Here is a 20,225-nt window from a genome sequence, read left to right as displayed (position 1 = left end):
GCTGTCTCTGCCTCAGTATAACTTTCTGAAAATGCAGGGGTTGTGGGTAATACAGTGCTTCTACTAGGGGAAAAAAATAAAGGCAATATTTAGAAACAAGCTTATGGGTTATTTGCCTTTGAGCTCTGGCTCCATCCAGGTTGCTGTTCTATTCCACATTAACAGTGAGAAGTTAATTTTTTTTCTTCATTTGAAAATATAACTTGTTGCTGCTATGAAAAGTAACACCTGATAATTATGGACAACTTAGAAAATATAAGGAAGCAAAATGAAGGCAAGGAAGATGCCTGCAGGTTAGCAGTTGAGGTGTCAGAGAGGTGAGAATGGAGATCCTCAGGCTGAAGTCACCCTTTGAAGTAACAGAGGAGTATGTTTCTGTTTTGTTATAGTCATTCAGGAATGAGGTCAATATTTTATAATAACTTTAAATGGTATATGATCTATAAAACTATTGAATCACTGTGTTCTGCATCTGAAACTAATGTGACATGATAAAACAACTATACTTTAATAAATAAGTTATTAAGCAAAGAGAGAGCAGTGAGGGAACAAAGTCTGAACTGCAGGGGAACCCTGGAGTGGGAGGAGAAGGCAGAGGAGTGGTCAGGAAACCTCAGGAGAGCCGTGGTAACAGATGACTTGAGTTGCTCCATTTATCATGAATGTTTCAGTACCTGAAGATAGGATTTTCTTGATGAATGCCACCATAGAATATTACTAATAACCATGTAGGTGTTCCTAGAATGCTTAGAGAGTTAAGAATAGAATAAAGATGAAGTCAATGACTAGGGCTTTGGGTCCTGCAGTGTCCCTGCATACAGTGAGCCATGTTGCTGTCAGGAATCATCTCCACTTTGCATGCTTTGTCCATGGACAGTGACCCACAGAGTAGGACACAGTTCACAGCCTTCAGCACCTCTGAAAACTGGCAACCTTAGGAAAAAGTGTGAGCAGAGATGCACTGGTTTAAACACATCCTACAAATCCAGAAAATCGGTCCATTAAAATCCTCTCTGAGGCAAGCCTATTAAGCCAGTTATTTGAGGTGGAAAAAGTAAGAGTGAACATCCTATTAAATAATACACTAAATTCCTGAAGCAATTTCTTAATAAACACTGTATATCGATTCCAGGCGACTTGATCAAAAGCACTTGGGTTGAAGCCTAATTGCTTCAGTTTGTCCAAAATATAACTGCTCAGCTTGTGGGGTGAGCAAGTCCTGCCAGGTGCCTGTCTGCTCCACCGCGCTCCTGAACATGACTCCTTACCCATCTTTCAAAACCACAAGTCTCTGAAACTTCCATGATATTATTCTGTTTGCCTGGGAGGAGCACTTTCTGGTTAAAAGGCTCAAATCAAGCATGTCTAGTTGGGAGGTGAGTCATTTTATGGACTCCGTTCTCAAGTCATCTGGTGTGAAAGGAATTCTGCTAGCTCCCACAAAGTCATACAAAGCTCAATAAAAGCTTCCACAAAGGAAGAAGGTTAAAGGGAAGAGAGGAATGCTTCCTCACTCTTAAGGGTTACTAAAAACCCCAGGACGACTTTTAGATGCTCAGTTCAGTTCAGTCAGTTGTGTCTGACTCTTTTTGACCCCATGGACTGCAGCATGCCAGGCTTCCCTGTCCATCACCAACTCCTGGAGCCTGCTCAAACTCATGTCCATCAAGTCAGTGATGCCATCCCACCATCTCATCCTCTGTCATCCCCTTCTCCTCCTGCTTTCAATCTTTCCCAGCATCAGGGTCTTTTCCAGTGAGTCAGTTCTTCCCATCAGGTGGCCAAAGTACTGGAGCTTCAGCATCAGTCCTTCCAATGAATATTCAGGACTGATTTCCTTTAGGATTGACTGGTTTGATCTCCTTGCAGTCCAAGGGACCTCTCAAGAGTCTTCTCCAACACCACAGTTCAAAAGCATCAATTCTTTGGTGCTCAGCTTACTTTATAGTCCAACACTCACATCTGTACATGACTACTGGAGAAACCATAGCTTTGACTAGATGGACCTTTGTTGGCAAAGTAATGTCTCTGCTTTTTAATATGCTGTCTAGGTTGCTCATAGCTTTTCTTCCAAGGAGCAAGTGTCTTTTAATTTCAAGGCTGCAGTCACCATCTGCAGTGATTTTGGAGCCCAAGAAAATAAAGTCTGACACTGTTTCCACTGTTTTAGATGCTCAGGCCTTTAATACTGTCCCAAGGGATTCATGTCCTGTGTTCTTCCTGGCAGAAGGTTCTCGTGAACGCCCTGCTCAGGCACACCACAGCACAGTCGGGCTGGTAAGAATAAATGATGCCCGTTGGCTCTACACTGTCTCTGTCTCATCTGCCTTCACTTAGGACTGACTAGTTGAAGACGTGAGGGAGCCACCATCCATCTGCCTTTAGATGACATCACCAAGAGAACTTCAGTGTCTTGGAATGAAATATTAAATTGAAAGTCATCATTTTTCAAAATTTGTAATTGATTTACAATGTTGTATTAGTTTCAAGTGTACAGAAAAGTGATTCAGTTATACATATATCTGTTCTTTTACAAATTCTTTCCCCCTAAGTTATTACAGAATATTGAGCAGAGTTCGCTGTGCTGTGCAGTAGGTCCTTATTGGTTATCTATTTTAAATATGGTAGTGTGTGTCTGTCAGTCCCAGACTCTCACTAGCCCTCTCTCCCCATCCCACCTTTCTCCTTTGGTAACCATAAGTTTATGTCTGTATCTGTGAGTCTGTTTCTGTTTTGTAAATAAGTTCATTTGTATATATATTTTTTTTAGATTCTACACGTAAGTGATATCATATGATATTTGTCTTTGATTTACTTCATTCAGTACAACAATCTCCAGGTCCGTGCATGTTGTTGCAAATGGCATTATTTCATCCTTTTTCAGTGGCTGAGTGACATTCCATTGTATATATGTACCATATCGTCTTTGTTCATCTGTCAGCAGAGATTTAAGTTGCTCCCATGCCGTGGCTATTGTAGACAGTGCTGCAGTGAACACTGGACTGCATGTTTCCAAAAGGACTCTTTGAAAAACACTTGAGACCTGCGTGTGCCTCGGCAGGGGTATCTACCCATGAGTGGGTTAGATGCTGCTTGGTTCTCTGATTTTGTGTCCTAGTCTTGAACTTCTTGGATATAGTTTTCCAAAAGAATATACCTTCTCCCTCTTGCCCAGTAGGCAAGGGTATCAGGCTAACTTCTTGTGTTTGGGGTAGGAACAGGAAGTCTAACTTCTCACCAGACTTTCAGGTCATCTTGCTGTCTTCTGGCCTCTGCTTCCCCCAGTAACTGGAATCTCCAGTTTTGATGGTTTACTGCAGCCATCAAAGGTTTTGAGGTTCTGCAGCCTGGGTTGGCTGCCTCTCCATGATCATGTCCTCTGGAGACACTTAGGTTTCACGTTACTTCACTCTGCAAAATTCCTTCCAAGGGCCATGTTTACATTTAGTTGACCCTTGAACAACATGAGTCTGAGCTATACAGATCCACTCAATACACAGATTTTTTTTTTTTTCAGTAAGTATACAGTCGACATTTCATATCTATGGGTGGATATGGAGTGCCAGCTGTATTCATTGTACTCTGCCGTTTTATGTAAGGGACTAGAGCATCTGGGGACGTTGGTATGTGAAGGCTCCTGGAACCAATCCCCTGCAGTTACTGAGTGACAACTAGATTCTGTTCTGAAGTTAAACAATTCTCCTAAATCCATGGGACATGCGTTTGCATTTTATTTCTTGTTCTCAGGGTTATTTTGGGCTAACTTGTAAAAGAAGATGACAAAAATGTTACTTTTCTATCATCTTGAAATCAGAAGTTTCTCTCCCTCCCTTCCCTTCCCCTTCTCTCTTGGATTTGGAAGCAATAGCATCTGCCGGTGATTAAGAAGTGGAAGAAAGTGATGAGTTGAAAGAGGAAGGCATCTGGGAAGGGCTGCCTTTGCTGTTTTCCTGCTGTGTTCATAAAGCTGTGACTTAGAACACCTTTCTGACCCCAAACCAGGCCCTGTGGTAGGCACCTTTCTCATCTGTAATCCTTGCATTAACCCCATAAAGCAGATTTTATTGTTCTTGTTTTATCTGTGAAGAATCTGAAGCTCAGCAAGTTTAAGAAATGAGCCCTAAGGTCACACCCCTTGCTCTTTCAAGGTCAGAACCAGAATTGCTTGACTCCAAAGCCACGGCTCCATCCAGCTCAGCACCACAGACTCCAAATACTCTAAAAAGTACAGCTCTTTTATGTTTTAAAAATTCTGATAGATCTGGTCTAAGCCCTTTTGCAAAGAAACCTCCCCTAGTAAATCTTGGAAAGATTTACTGTCTCACTGGAGCAAGTATTGAAATACATCTTGCCTACTAGCCCTGTAATTCTGCAGGCAGTGGCTTTTTAAAAGATTTCTTTTCTAGACTCTGGTAACACACAGCAGACAGCTGGATGATGAGATCTCTGTTATCTTCATTTTCCTGATTTAGTTTTTCCTTCCAAAAGCTTTCACACACACTTGGTTGGTGGAATATATTTCTGACTGCACTATTTTTATTTATGAATTTTTTATGTGTGTTAATACTCAGGGGTACCCAGGGGAAGCCTCCGCAGACTTTCCTGATTACCAGATGTCGCCCTTTCTATGTAACAACCATCTAATCGCCACTTCCTCTTGCCAAGAAATGAGCAAAGCATTTTTGCATTTGGAAAACCACACCAGGACACGTGAAGCGTATTAAGAAGGACTGTTTCCCCTGACTCCACGTGCACTTTTCCTGTCTGGGTTTGTTTTTCTAAAAGATAAAAACCGCACAGCCATGTATGCATTAGAGTTAGATCTCAGAAGTGTCCGCGCTTGCATAACAAGGAGATTTCAGTTTGGCCGGCACAACTTCATCATTGCGTGAGTTGTGTTTTAAGTAATCTCTGAAACGGTATAACATGTGTGGCCAGTGTTTATTTTGTTATGCTTTGGACTCTTTCATTGTTTAAGTGGTGATTCATGATTGATGGCTGTTTAACATGCAAAATAATGCTGTACTCCCAGGAGCTCTGGGAAAACAGGTGGGTACAGTGGAGTCTCAGGGCGCTTTCCCTCGAGCAGGAAGAGAGTGTTAGTTAGGCAGTTAAGAAAAGCAGCCAAGGGGAACTTAGCTCTTCATTGAGCAGGTATTTAAACGAAGCAGTCCATCCTAAAGCTCAGATTTTCTGACAGAGCTCCATCACCTTTGGAAAGCATATCAAATCCCTATGTTATCATTTAATTTCACAAAAAAAGCAAACAACAGGTGACTTTGGGCTCCACTGTGTGGATGATCCCAAGCCCTTGAAGTGCTCAGAAAGGTTAGAGGGCCCAAGTTTAATGTCTTAGATGTAGAAGAGGAGATAATAAGGATTTCATTCATTTGTATGAAGTTTAAAATGCTATAGAACATCTCTGAGGCAATACCTTAGATGTGCCATTTAAGTAGAAACAGACAAACAGAACCATATGTTTAAATGTGGTGTTGTACTTGACGTATCAAAAACACAGGCTTTGCCCCTGCATCCGACTTCCTCATGAATCACTCAAGGTTCGAATCATCTAGCACACTGCTATTCCTCCAGTGGGTTTCTATAGGGCAGCCTCAAGGAGTACAGTAAGTAAGAAACGTGAGATTTTCTGTTAAACTAGTGTTCTTTTTGGTTGTTAGGATCTTGGACTTTTTAAACCATGGAAAACTAGGTAGTTTATTTCACAGATTGTAAAGGTAGGTCTTAATACCTCTGTTACAAATAATCATGAATTGATATCCCATGGGCTTCTCTTGTCAAGTAAAGTTATAATTCCATTGGAGATATTGGGAAATTACGTCTAATGAGAAGACTCTAAACATTGCCACAGATCATCTGTATCAGTAAATGACATACACATATGTATTTCTTTTTAACATAAAATATGTTGATGAGAGATTCAGAATAATCTTTATTGAGTGGACCAGTACAGGCAGGCAAATGTATCATTTGTTGGGAGATGGGGTTGGGCTTAGCTGTTTCACTCAAGTCTGCTTTGGGAGCATCCCAGATATCACTGCTTTTATAATGGAAGCCCACTTATTTTGCTTTGAAGTAAGATTATCTGCGGAATCTGGGCTGCATGTGAGATATTGCAAGGAGGAACGAGGTGATATTGTGACCCAATTAGGCATCAGAATGTTCTCTTAGCAGGTGTGATGTTTATAAATTGTATAAAATAGTTAATAAGAATCTTGTAAACTTTTAAAGCTTGAGGAAGAGATTGCCTAAGCTTCTCCTATGAGTGGTCGTTCCCCTAGCAGACCAGTTCACAAAAATGGATTTTACCAGTAAGATTACACTGACCTGTAAAATAATGATGTTAAGTTATTTTGTACTAAGATGGGATGGAAAAAAATACATCTGAATCTGTCACATTCTTCTAAAGAGACACAGGGCCTTGTCTAACCTGGTTGAAGGTTTTGACCATTGGATGAAAATGAGAACTTGCTTTGGAATCTAGGTAATGCCTAATTTTCCGAATCAGTGGTTTGTGCCCCTGGTTCATACATACAGATGACATGTTAGCACAGGCACCATGATAAGTTGCAGGTGATATCCAACTCCTAACTGGTGAAGCGTCTGTAACGTTTCCCCTTTCTGTTCCACCTGGAAGGCATATCCAGATGCAAATGAGTGAGAATGACATTGCGATAAGAATAACCTTGAATCTGATTTATCTTATGGCTACAAAGAGTTTTTTCATGGTAGTTTAACCATTATAGTCAACTCAACATATCCTGGTGCGTTCTTGAGATTTGCGGACTCATAAGGCTCTCATTGATCCTTGGACTCTGAATTAGCACATGTTGAGTTGAAAGTGGTAAAGGGAAGCATACTTAGAAAGCGGCTGGGAGAGAAGGGAAGGGAAAAGACGGAGGCTGGAGACGTGGAGAGCTGAGATTTCCTCCTTTTTCATTCGTTGCAAGTGTATTTTCCTTCATGTCATTGACCATAGTTGCATGTTTATGTCTAATAATTCCACCCTCTGGGTTGTCTCAAAGCTGGCACCATTGACAGTCTTTTTCCTTGAGAATGGGTCACATTTATACATGTTATGTTATTGAGACCCTGCATCCTGATATGTTAATCCAAAGAGTATTGATATTTTTCTTTTAGCAGACAGTTAACTAGACACAGTGAACACTATTTGGCCATTGGAAGCAGCAGCTCAAGTCTTCCTTCAGCCCCTTCTGTCTTCAGCTGAGATGTTCCGGGCCTGCTCCTCACGCGCATGGACGGAGGAGTTGCCAGAGACTTGGACAGAGTTCATACCCAGAATCCAGGGCTCTCCTCTCCAGGATCCCTACTCGAATTCTTGTGACTCTGGATGCCAAGGCTTTGTCCTCTGTCTGATCAGGCCAAAAAATACTGCAGGTTTTGTGTTTTTTCTCTGACTTTTAGCTTCCACATGCCTGTGATCTGCATACAGGATAAAGCCCTGAAAAGCAGGGAAATTACCCTCTGTCAGTTCCTTGTGGGAAATTTCAACTCACCCCTGAAACCTGTCTGCTTTTATTGACTCTCCAGAATCAGCCGGTGGTCGCTGGCTTCTGATTGCTCCGTGGTTTTCAGTTGTTATCTGCAGAGGCGGTTGGTCTGTTAGGAGGTCACAGCTCCGTAGTGGAGATGGGATCTCACCACTGGAGGTTTGCGTTTTGAACTGATGGCACCACTTCTAGGGCAGAGATGCAAGTCTCGGTTGTTTATGTTAGTAAATGCCTGTTAGCTGTTCTTAAAATTCAGATAATTGGGGATTCTTTGGATACCTTATGTGGTCCGGGTCTTTAAAAAAGGGAGGGTGGCACTCACGTAACAGAATGCTTGGGCTCCAGTCCCAGGCTTGATAATAACTAGCTGCCTAATTATAATAATTATCAATCATTGTGTTATGATTATTCTACTATTATAACCAGCTAATTATTAGCAAGTCATGTGAATCCATGTCCTGTAGGATGATGTCCTAAAACACAATAATCCTCTAATATAAATTTTTTTTTAATTTTTATTTTTCTTTATTTTACTTTACAATACTGTATTGGTTTTGCCATACATTGACATGAATCCACCAAATTCACTTCATAGGATGGAAAGGATTAATGCCATATATTAGGTGGGGAAGAGGTGTGGTCATATGGTACTGATAAAATTTTTTCCTTTTATCTCAGATTCCGTCTACTCTGATTTTCCTTTATGCCTCAGTTCATCTGAGGCACAGGTTATTTTATTTAAAACCATTAACTGAAAAGAATATTTTTAATCTAACAGATCACATTTAAAAGGTGTTTTTGTTTCCCTCTTAGGAAGAAGTGCTGCAAGGGGTATAAGTTTGTCCTTGGACAATGCATCCCAGAAGGTATGTGATGAAAGTCGTTATATCTTCTCACCTTGTTTATGGCAAATCGCCAGAGGTCTATAAAGCTCAGACGCGCTACACGGGACGTCTGTGTGTTATCTGTGCATGCGTGTGTAATTTCTCTCTGTTTTTTGGCTTTAAATTCTTCTAATGCCAGTTTGATTGTACATGGCAGGCTCTAGCTAAATCATTACCCAGAATATACGCACATACTGAGTAATTCTTGTATTTCAGGTTTTGTGTTGTAGAGACTAATTCTCTACATGCATTTCATGCACAGTTAGAATACACCCATTCTTCCCAACCTCTCTACCTGCTTTTCATTAGCTAAACTTGAAGCCCTTCACATGATCATCAGCAAACACTGCTCAGCCCAGCACTGGAGAGACACTGTGATGTCAGATGGGCCTGCAGCCCTTAAGATGCACACCCTCACGCTGGGTTGCGGATGATGTGGAAACAGAGATGCCTGGGGTTTAAACATGCTTCCACATTGCCATATCCATCTGGGCAGCTGTAACAAAAATACCTCAGACTGTGCAGAGACTAGGAAGTCCAAGACAAGGCATCAAAAAAGCCCAGGGTCTGGTGAGCCCTCCCTGGTTCATACACAGCCATCTTCTTGGTGTGTCTTCACATGGTGGAAGAGGCAAGGGAACTCTCTTGAGTCTCTCTCCTAAGGGCACTAATCCCACTTATGAGGGCATCACTCTTCTGATATAATAATCTCCCAAAGGCCTGTACCTCCTAATATACCATGACATCGTGGGATTAAGATTGCAGCATGGATTTCAAGAGGACACAAACATTCAGTCCATAACACACATCCTGCTAGCCATGACCTTAGGCACATGACTTTCTAAAACTTCGTTTTTGCAGAAAATGCCAATTCTTGACTTGTGGTGGTTTTAAGAGTATTACCCCATGTAAACTATTTGGAACAGAGGCTGACTCGGTGCTTGATAAACTGTGGTTGCTGCTATCACTGATAACTGCAGTGTGCATAATAGAGACATACATATTGGGCGGGGCACATAGCCCCAAAGACCAGGCCGTCACAGGTGGTCTCAAGAAGGAGAGGAGATTGGAGCTAGGTTATGAGGAAGGCCGGACTTAGACCAGTAGGAGAAAGAGAATTGCAAAGGATTCCAGGCAGAACCCTGACACAGAATACACTAAGAGCTGTGGGGAGAGCCTGAGATAGTTTGCCAGCACGGGGCTGGGCTGGATACAGGTGAGTAGGTAATGTGAAATGGTTTTCTTCAGTGGTGGCCAGGAATCCAGGTCGCTTTAGAGGACTTGGAGCCCAGCCAAGCTATTTACATTGCATTATCGCATAGGGAGCAGTTTCTTTATCAGTTAGAGTTAAATGAATCCTTCTTGTTCATTGCCCTGTTTTGCAGAAGAGTCCATTAAACCGTAGCTGCTGACTCTGAGAAAGCTGCTTTGGAAAGGTTGGTTAGGAAATTTCTTCATGTATTTTGATTTATGTAGGTCTCTCCAAGAAGGAATTTCTCAACTGCCAGCTAGTTTTGTTAGAGCTTGGTGGGGGAAAAAACCACAAAAGTCAAAATAATTGGGTTGTTTTATAAGCAGCTTCTCTTCGTCACCAGCTGAGTCCTTTATGTTTCAATTTGGTAGATATGGAAAGAAAATTAAGTCTTGGCCCATCAGTTTGAGATCTCAGTTAAAGACCTTGCCCAACCTGATGAAAAACACATTACATGGATACCACACGCTTCGAGTTTCTTTAAATAATAGGTGTCGTGGTTTCTAACATCTAAGCCTAAAACCAGTCTCCCTCACTCTACAGTAAGACGTTATCAGCACCCAGGATTAATTTAATTTAGAACTGAGTATTTCCAGGAAAAGTGGGCCAAGTGCTGAAAGTTGCTTTGCCATAACTGGCTCCCTGTTCCATCGCTTTTCACTGGAACATTTTTTAAAGTTGATTTGTTTTCCTCTGTGGGAATAAGTCAGTGTGTGTTTGTTTGTTTATCACTAAAGAAATCTTTAATCATAAAGGTTTCTGTTTCCAAAGAATGCAAAGTGTAGGATTTCAGAAAAGATGGTATATTAGTCACAATTCTCCAAAGAAACAGAGAGATTTATTTTAAGGAATTGGCTCTTGAGATTATAGAGGCATGCAAGTCCAAAATCTGCAGACTAGACCAGCAGGCTGGAGATCTAGGGAAGAGTTACAGTTTGAGTCTGAAGGCCATCTGCTGGCAGAAGTCCCTGTCTATCAATGGAGGGCCATCTTTTTTTTTTAATTTAGGCCTTCAATTGATTGGATGAGACCCACCCACAGTAGGGGCAATCTGCTTTACTCAACATCTACTAATTTAAATGTTAATCTCATTAAAAAAAAAAAAACACTCCATAGAAACTTATAGAAAAATGACCAGATGTTTGGGCACTGTGGCCTAGCCAAATTAACACTTAAAATTAGCCATCACAGATAGTAGAATCAGACTAGAATTTCTAAACAAATATTCTAGGGAGGAGGAGCTGCAATTTTAAAAGTGTCGTTGCCTCGTATTTGTTTTAGTTTCGGCAGCTTGTGTCTGTGGGCCAAATGTGGCCCACCACTTGTGTTTGTAAATAAAGCTTTATTGGAACACAGACATACCCATGCACTTAAATATTGTCTGTGGCTACCTTTGCCCTACAACAGCAGAGTTGAATAGTTGTAACAAAGGCCTGCCTGCAAAACCAAAAGTATTATCTGGCCCCTTTACAGAAAAAGTTTGCCAACCCCTGCTGTAAGTGTTCTCTACATTGGCCAGATGATAGGCTAATCAGACTTGTTCTGGTTCAACAATTACTAATTGAACACAAACTGTAGGAAGCCAGTAGTGCTGGTTACTCCAGGGAAAACAGTCCCTGTTAGATATCCAGACAGTCAATCACATTAGTAGTAAAAGAAGCTAAAGAACAGGCAAAGCTTTTACTCACTACATCACCCAATTTAATCTTCCTTAAAGCAGCATGAAGCTGGTCTTACGGGAATCCCTGTTTTGCAGGTAAGGAAGTTGAGGCTTAAAGGCCTCAGGATCACAGAGAGGGTGGCAGGCGGGGAGGGCTGGCTCTGGACCTTGTGCTTCTCCTCACCCTGCATCATGCCTCCTGAAATAGAGCCCGGCACACGGCGGGCCCTCGGCAGATACAGCGGAGCAGCCCCCGTCCTGTGGGATCGGCGGGACTCAGACGCTAGACTCTGTGGAGGACTTCGGGAAGTCTTCTTAAAGAGCTGACATTTGAACTCAAGACTGGGTAGGCACAGTAATGAAATGTGGAGAGTGAGAGCAGAGGGTGGATTGGACATTATAGAGGTTGAAAACAGAATACACAAAAGTGTCAGGGTAAGAAGACAAAAGTAAAAGAGGAGAAGGAAAAGGTTGTGTTAAAACTCAACATTCAGAAAACTAAGATCATGGCATCCGGTCCCATCAGTTCATGGCAAACAGATGGGGAAACAATGGAAACAGTGACAGACTTTATTTTTTGTGGCTCCAAAATCACTGCAGATGGTGACTGCAGCCATGAAATTAAAAGACGCTTACTCCTTGAAAGGAAAATTATGACCAACCTAGACAGCATATTAAAAAGCAGAGACATTACTTTGCCAACAAAGGTCCGTCTAGTCAAGGCCATGGTTTTCCCAGTATTCATGTACAGGTGTGAGAGTTGGACTATAAAGAAAGCTGAGCACCAAAGAATTGATGCTTTTGAACTGTGGTGTTGGGGAAGACTCTTGAGAGTCCCCTGGACTGCAACGAGATCCAACCAGTCCATCCTAAAGGAGACCAGTCCTGGGTGTTCATTGGAAGGACTGATGCTGAAGCCAAAGCTTCAGTACTTCGGCCACCTGATGGGAAGAACTGACTCACTGGAAAAGACCCTGATGCTGGGAAAGATTGAGGGCAGGAGAAAAAGGGGACAACAGAGGATGAGATGGTTGGATGGCATCACTGACTCGATGGACATGAGTTTGAGTAAACTCTGGGAGTTGGTGATGGACAGGGAAGCTGGGCATGTTGCAGTCCATGGGGTCACAAAGAGTTGGACACAACTGAGCAATTGAACTGAAGGAGCCATGGCTGTGATAAGGGATGATGCGGAAGAGAGTGTATTCCTTATTGAAGCATAAGGAATTCATAAATGAGTGTTAAGGCTGAACGTGTTAGTCTCGGGGGTAGAATACCAGACTTCGAATGCAAGAGTGAGCCGTTTATGTAATGTTAGTGAGCATGGTTTGCAGGCATTTGAACAAGGTGCTGACACACACAGAGCTATGCTTTCAGAATAGTACCGGCCTGGTGCTGTTACAAAGAATGCATTTAAGGAGGAAGAATCTTGACATGAGGATTTGCAAGGGAGGTTCTGAAGATCAGAGAAGGGTGATGAGAGACAGAACCAGTGAGAATAGAGAAATTGTAGCAATGAAGCTACATGGCAGGAAGCTGGTAGCCACCGGAAGACCAGCATTAAAAAGGGAAAGGTGGATAAATTCACTAATCATGCCACCTCCAGAAATCCTGCAAAATAGGTCAGGGGAAAGGTGTATCGTGGAGACCAGGGGGTTCACAAAAGACGCTTAAACCCACAAAGACGAAGGGAGAGGAGAGAGCAGCAATGCAGGTTTGGAACCTGGAAAGCAGAGGCTGTAGTGCAGGCCAAGCTGAATCCTTAACCAGCATCCAGGCAAGCTAAAGAACAACCCAACTTACACCCAAACAAATAGCAGTCAGAGAACCTAAAGGTTTCCTGAAACAGAGGTCCCAGAAAGTGGAAAGAGATGTCCCAGCAGGAGAATTGACTGAAAATCTGTTTAAGAAGAAGTCAGACTCCCAGAACTTGTCCTCCATTCCACTGAGAAGAAATATTGCCCCTTCCAAGACCAGCAAAAGACCAGAGATGCTGATTCTTTTGAGAGGGTACCCAGAAGGTCCTGGGACTGCGGGGTGCCAGTCAGAGATGGAGGCAGGGCTCTGATGCTGAAAATGGAAGCGCTTAATTAGTAAAGGATTGCTTACACGTTAAATGTTGAAACTTTCAGCATTCTTCTCCCCATGAGTTCCAGGATCAGGATTTACTTATCAGGTAAGGACTTGGAAATGTCTCTCTGGACATTCTGAAAATCACAGGGGAAAGTCCTAAAGAAACTAACATTGAAATGTACCAGCCAAAGCATTTAAATGAAGCCCAGTGTTTGCAAAGTCTGCTGCATGCAAAAAGCTTCTGTTTAGCCAATTTTGTAGCCTTCTATTTAACTAGTTTTGTAGCTTCATTTCCATTTAGCTATACTTTTTTTCCAGTTATTCTATTTAACCATGAATCAGTTACAGCAGACGTCCAAACAGGATCACCAGTCATTAGAGGAAAATCTACAATAAGAAACATACAGTGGCGGGGGGGGGGGGGGGGGAGTCCTAGAGGAAACACCACCCAGAAAGAACAAGACTTCAAAGTACCTACAATTTATCCATCAGTGAGATACAAAAACGGTATAGCATCCGTGGGACTAAAACATGATGTTATTAGAAAGGAACATTGCAAGAAGAAATAGAGAATTCTCAGAGATTAAAAACCTGATAAAACGAGAATGGGGGAGGGCTTGGGAGATGAGACTGAGAAAACCTCTGAGAGCCTGAAGAAAAAACAGATTGAGGAAATAAAAAAATAGTAAAAGAAAAACTGTGAGAATATTAGAGGACCAGTTCAGGGCATGCAACATCCAAATGATTGAGTTCCACATAGAACAGAGGAAGAAGGGAGAAATCATTCAAGGGTAAATCAAGAAAATTCTCTAGAACGGAAGGACAGGAATTTCTAGATTAAAAGAACCTGCCAAAAATTGAAGCGGTCCCACATAGAAACATCATTGAGAGATATGAATACCCCAGAGCAAAAAGAAAATACTAACTAGAGGAGAAAAAAATGAGATTCATTCAAAAGATCAAGAATTAGAATCTCACAGGATGTAGCAGCCAGCCTGAAAGCTGGATGACAGGGAGCATTTCCTTCAAAATTCTGAGGTAGTTTTCCAAGCCTAGAATTGTATACAGACTAGCGATAAGGGTTGAAAAAAGGCATTTTTAGGCATACATGATTTCAAAACATCATCAGAAATGCTGGGCTGGAAGAAGCACAAGCTGGAATCAAGATTGCCGGGAGAAATATAACCTCAGATATGCAGATGACACCACCCTTATGGCAGAAAGGGAAGAAGAACTAAAGAGCCTCTTGATGAAAGTGAAAGAGGAGAGTGAAAAAGTTGGCTTAAAGCTCAACATTCAGAAAACAAAGATCATGGCATCTGGTCCCATCACTTCATGGGAAATAGATGGGGAAACGGTGGCTGACTTTATTTTTCTGGGCTCCAAAATTACTGCAGATGGTGATTGCAACCATGAAATTAAAAGATGCTTACTCCTTGAAAGGAAAGTTATGACCAACCTAGACAGCATATTAAAAAGCAGAGACATTACTTTGCCAACAAAGGTCTGTCTAGTTAAGGCTATGGTTTTTCCAGTGGTCATGTATGGATGTGAGAGTTGGACTATAAAGAGGGCTGAGTGCCGAAGAATGGATGCTTTTGAACTGTGGTGTTAGAGAAGACTCTTGAGAGTCCCTTGGACTGCAAGGAGATCCAACCAGTCCATCCTAAAGGAAATCAGCTCTAAATATTCATAGGAAGGACTGATGCTGAAGCTGAAACTCCAATACTTTGGCCACCTGATGCAAAGAGCTGACTCATTGGAAAAGACCCTGATGCTGGAAGGGATTGGGGGCAGGAGGAGAAGGGGATGACAGAGGATGAGATGGTAGGATGGCATCACTGACTCGATGGACATGGGTTTGGGTGAACTCCGGGAGTTGGTGATGGACACGGAGGCCTGGCGTGCTACAGTTCATGGGGTCGCAAAGAGGTGGACACAACTGAGCGATTGAGCTGAACTGAACTGATTTCAAAACTTAAGGCCCTCCTCAGTCTGTCTCCCTCGCACCCAGCTCACTCCCTAGCCCTGTTCTCAGTTCTTACTAATGTCTACACATATTTTAGATTCTTTTCCGTTATAGATTGTTTCAAGATTCTGCATAGAGCTCCTTTTGCCACACAGTGCCTCCTGGGAGGTTGCTTTGTATGTAGTCGTGGGTGCTGTTAGCCCCACACTCCTGATTCACCCCTCCTCTTCTTTCCCCTTTGATAACCACAAGTTTGTTCTCTCTGCCTGGAAGTCTGTTTCCACTTTGTAAATTTATTTGTCTTAATTTTTAGATTCCACACATAAGTGATCTGTCTTTCTCTGTCTGACTTCACTTAGTATGATGTTCTCTGGGTCCATCCATGTTCCTGCAAATGGAATTACTTTGTTCATTTTTGTGGCTAATATTCCACTGCATATACGCACCACATCTTCTTGCCCCATTCCCTGTTGATGGACATGCAGAGTGCTTCCATGTCCTGGCTATTGTAAATAGTGCTATGGACACTGAGGTGCGTGTTGTCCGACTGTGACCCCATGGACTGCAGGCTTCCCTGTCCTGCGCTATCTCCAGAAGTTAGCTCAAACTCATGTCCACTGAGTCAGTGATGCCATCCAACCATCTCATCCTCTGTCATCCCCTCCTCCTCCTGTCTTCAATCTTTCCCAGCATCAAGGTCTTTTCCAGTGAGTCAGCTCTTCGCATCTGGTGGCCAAGGTATTGGAGCTTCAGCTTCAGCATGAGTCCTTCCAATGAATATTCAGGGCTGATTTCCTTTAGGATGGACTGGTTGGATCTCCTTGCAGTCCAAAGGACTCCAAAGAGTCTTCTCCAACACCACAGTTCAAAAGCATCAATTCTTCAGTGCTCAGCTTTCTTTATAGTCCAACTCTCACATCCATACATGACTACTGGAAAAACCATAGCCTTGGGGAGAGGGAAAGATGGCAGAGGAATAGGACGGGAAGACCACTTTCTCCCTCACAAATTCCTCAAAAGAACATTTCAACGCCGAGCAAACTTCACAAAACAACTTCTGTAGGCTGGCAGAGGACATCAGGCAACCAGAAAAGCAGATCATTGTCTTCAAAAACAGGTAGGAAAAAATATAAAAGATGAAAAAGGAGACAAAGGAGGTGGGGAGGGAGCTCCGTCCCGGGAAGGGAATTTTAAGAAGAGAGGTTTCCAAACACCAGGAAACACTCTCCCTGCCGAGTCTGTGGCGAGCCTTGGAAACACAGAGGGCAACATAACAGGAAGGAAAAATAGATAAATAATTAAAACCAACAGATTACAAGCCCAACAGTAACTCCCCCAGCGGAAAAGCAGCACAGACGCCTGCATCCGCCACTGGGAATTGGGGGCAGGGCAGGGACGCGCAGGAGGCGCGGGCTGCAGAGCTTTGTAAGAATCGGGCAGGAACGCCCCACGAGCAACCAGAACGATCTAGCTTGGGCTAGCAAACCAGACTGTGGGATAGCTACCACGCGAAAAGCTCGAACATAAGACACCACCAGGACCGAGCACAGAACAAAGGACGGAACGGGAAAAGCCAGCTGCAGACCATCCCCCGCTGGGGACAGGCAGCCAGAGTCGTAAGGACTGGAAAGGGGCAATTGCAGACTCGGAGAAACTTTACTTACCTAACTGCAAGCAAGCTCCTTTGCTAAGACTTCTGGGGGTGCTGGACAGTCACAATCTACCGCACGGGGTGCGCCAGCGGTCTGCCCAGAAAGCTGAGCAGCAGCGGCAGAAAAGGTGACAAGCCGCGGCGATCGCGCTCGCCAAACTCCTGAGCTACTCGGACCTGGGAAGGGCACAAAGCGCAGTTCCAGCCGAATCTGTGCCTCTGAGGGCTGCCTGAGCGCCGAACCTGAGCGGCTTGGACCAGGGAAGTGCCCGCAGCCTAGGGCCGGCCCCAGACGGTTCCCGGCTGAGCATCCTAGAGCCGGAGCGGTTTGTGCGCCGCGAAAAAAGACAGGTCAAGCCGGGCAGAGGTACTGCGTGCACACGACAGTGCTATTTGTTAGCAGCAGCCCCCCTCCCCACAGCGCAACTGAACTAGTGAGCCTAAAAAGCCAGCAAACAGAAGAAGTTAAACAGAGGGAACCACCTTGGAAGTGATCCCACACGGCCCATTACACCAGAAAGGGCCAGATATTTTTAATATTTTTAAAATCATTCCTTTTTTTTTTTTTTGCTTTTTTTTTTCTAACTTTTTTTTAATTGTTAAGTCTTCTATTTCTCCTCTAATTTTTATTTCTATAACCTATTATTACTATATTTTTTTGTTTGTTTTTTAAAAAGACTTTTTTTTTTTTTTTTAAGGCAAACACCATATACAGTCTTTGGATGGTTGTTGATGGCTTTTTTTTTTTTTTGATTGTTTGTTTGTTTGTTTTTTAATAATTCTTTTTCTTTTTTTTTTTTTCTTTCTTCCTTTTTCCTTCTGCTTCTCTCTAATACTGTATCTTTGAAAATCCAACCTCTACTCTGGATTTTTAATCTTTGCTCTTAGGTTTTTGTGGTCAATTTTGTACATTTAAAAACCCAAACTTCACTATCCCAGTTTACCTGAGAGTGAGATTACTGGCTTGACCACTCTCTCCTCCTCTGGACTCTCCTTTTTCTCCACCAGGTGGCCTCTGTCTCTTTTCTCCCCCATCTCTCCTCTATCCAACTCTGTGAATCTCTGTGTGTTCCAGACGGTGGAGAACACCTAAGGAACAGGTTACTGGCAGGATTTGTCTCTCTCCTACTCATTCCTCTCTCTGATCCTCCTGGTCACCTCTGTCTACTTCCTCCCTCTCCTCTTCCCCGTATAACTCTGTAAATACCTCTGAGCGGTCCAGACTATAGAGCGCACGTAAGGAAGTGACTACTGGCTAGCTTGCTCTCTTCTCTTTTGATCTCACCGCATCTCATTCCAGTTACCTCTAACTACCCCCTCCATCTTCTCTTCTCCTTATAACTCAGTGAACCTCTCTGAGTGTCCCTCAATGTGGAGAAACTTTTCATCTTTAACCTAGATGTTTTATCATCAGTGCTGTATAGATGGAGAAGTCTAGAGGCTACTGTAAAAATAAAACTGAAAACCAGAAGCAGGAGGCTTAAATCCAAAGCCTGAAAACATTAGAGAACTCTTGAATTCAGGGAACATTAAGCAATAGGAGCCCATCTAATGCCTTCATACCTACACCGAAACCAAGTTCCACCCAAGGGCCAACAAATTCCAAAACAAGACATACCACGCAAATTCTCCAGCAACACAGGAACACTCCCCTGAGCTTCAATATACAGGCAGCTCAAAATTATCCCAAAACCTTTGATGTCTCATAACCCATTACGGGTCACTCCATTGCACTCCAGAGAGAAGAAACCCAGCTCCACCCACCAAAACTCCAACACAAGCCTCCCTAACCAGGAAACCTTGACAAGCCACTGATAGAACCCCACCTAAAGTGAGGAAGCTCCATAATAAAGAGAACTCCACAAATTCCCAGAATATAAAAAGGCCACCCCAAACACAGCAATATAACCAAGATGAAGAGACAGAGGAATACACAGCAGGTAAAGGAACAGGAGAGTTGCCCACCAAACCGAACAAAAGTGGAAGAAGTAGGGAATCTACCGGAGAAGGAATTCCGAATGTTGATAGTGAAAATGATCCAAAATCTTGAAATCAAAATGGAATCACAGATAAATAGGCTAGAGACAAGGATTGAGAAGATGCAAGAAAGGTTTAACAAGGACCTAGAAGAAATAAAAAAGAGTCAAAATATAATGAATAATGCAATAAATGAGATCAGAAACACTCTGGAGGCAACAATTAGTAGAATAACGGAGGCAGAAGATAGGATTAGTGAAATAGAAGATAGAATGGTAGAAATAAATGAATCAGAGAGGAAACAAGAACAGCGAATTAAAAGAAATGAGGACAATCTCAGAGACCTCCAGGACAATATGAAATGCTCCAACATTCGAATTATAGGAGTCCCAGAAGAAGAAGACAGAAAGAAAGATCATGAGAAAATCCTTGAGGAGATAATAGTTGAAAACTTCCCTAAAATGGGGAAGGAAATAATCACCCAAGTCCAAGAAACACAGAGAGTTCCAAATAGGATAAACCCAAGGCGAAACACCCCAAGACACATATTAATCAAATTAACAAAGATCAAACACAAAGAACAAATATTAAAAGCAGCAAGGGAAAAACAACAAATAACACACAAGGGGATTCCCATTAGGATAACAGCTGATCTTTCAATAGAAACTCTTCAGGCCAGGAGGGAATGGCAAGACATACTTAAAGTGATGAAAGACAATAACCTACAGCCCAGAATACTGTACCCAGCAAGGATCTCATTCAAATATGAAGGAGAAATCAAAAGCTTTACAGACAAGCAAAAGCTGAGAGAATTCAGCACCACCAAACCAGCTCTCCAACAAATTCTAAAGGATATTCTCTAGACAGGAAACACGAAAAGGGTGTATAAACTCGAACCCAAAACAATAAAGTAAATGGTAACGGGATCACACTTATCAATAATTACCTTAAACGTAAATGGGTTGAACGCCCCAACCAAAAGACAAAGACTGGCCGAATGGATACAAAAACAAGACCCCTCTATATGCTGCTTACAAGAGACCCACCTCAAAACAAGGGACACATACAGACTGAAAGTGAAGGGCTGGAAAAAGATATACCACGCAAATAGAGACCAAAAGAAAGCAGGAGTGGCAATACTCATATCCGATAAAATAGACTTTAAAACAAAGGCTGTGAAAAGAGACAAAGAAGGCCACTACATAGTGATCAAAGGAACAATCCAAGAAG

At 42.6% G+C, this 20,225-nt stretch overlaps 1 protein-coding gene across 1 annotated transcript in view; it reads left to right on the top strand.

The window, feature by feature from the left end:
• Positions 1 to 20,225, top strand: part of CCBE1 (collagen and calcium binding EGF domains 1) — a 238,137-nt gene that overhangs the window by 183,792 nt on the left and 34,120 nt on the right. Inside the window, exon 3 of the mRNA XM_018039646.1 lies at positions 8,343 to 8,395. Coding sequence (XP_017895135.1) covers positions 8,343 to 8,395 — 53 coding nt within the window. The remainder of the gene's footprint in view (positions 1 to 8,342; positions 8,396 to 20,225) is intronic.

Source organism: Capra hircus, chromosome 24, assembly GCF_001704415.2.
Source record: "Capra hircus breed San Clemente chromosome 24, ASM170441v1, whole genome shotgun sequence".
Taxonomy (NCBI): Eukaryota; Metazoa; Chordata; class Mammalia; order Artiodactyla; family Bovidae; genus Capra; species Capra hircus.
This window is presented reverse-complemented; position numbering and strand designations above follow the sequence as displayed.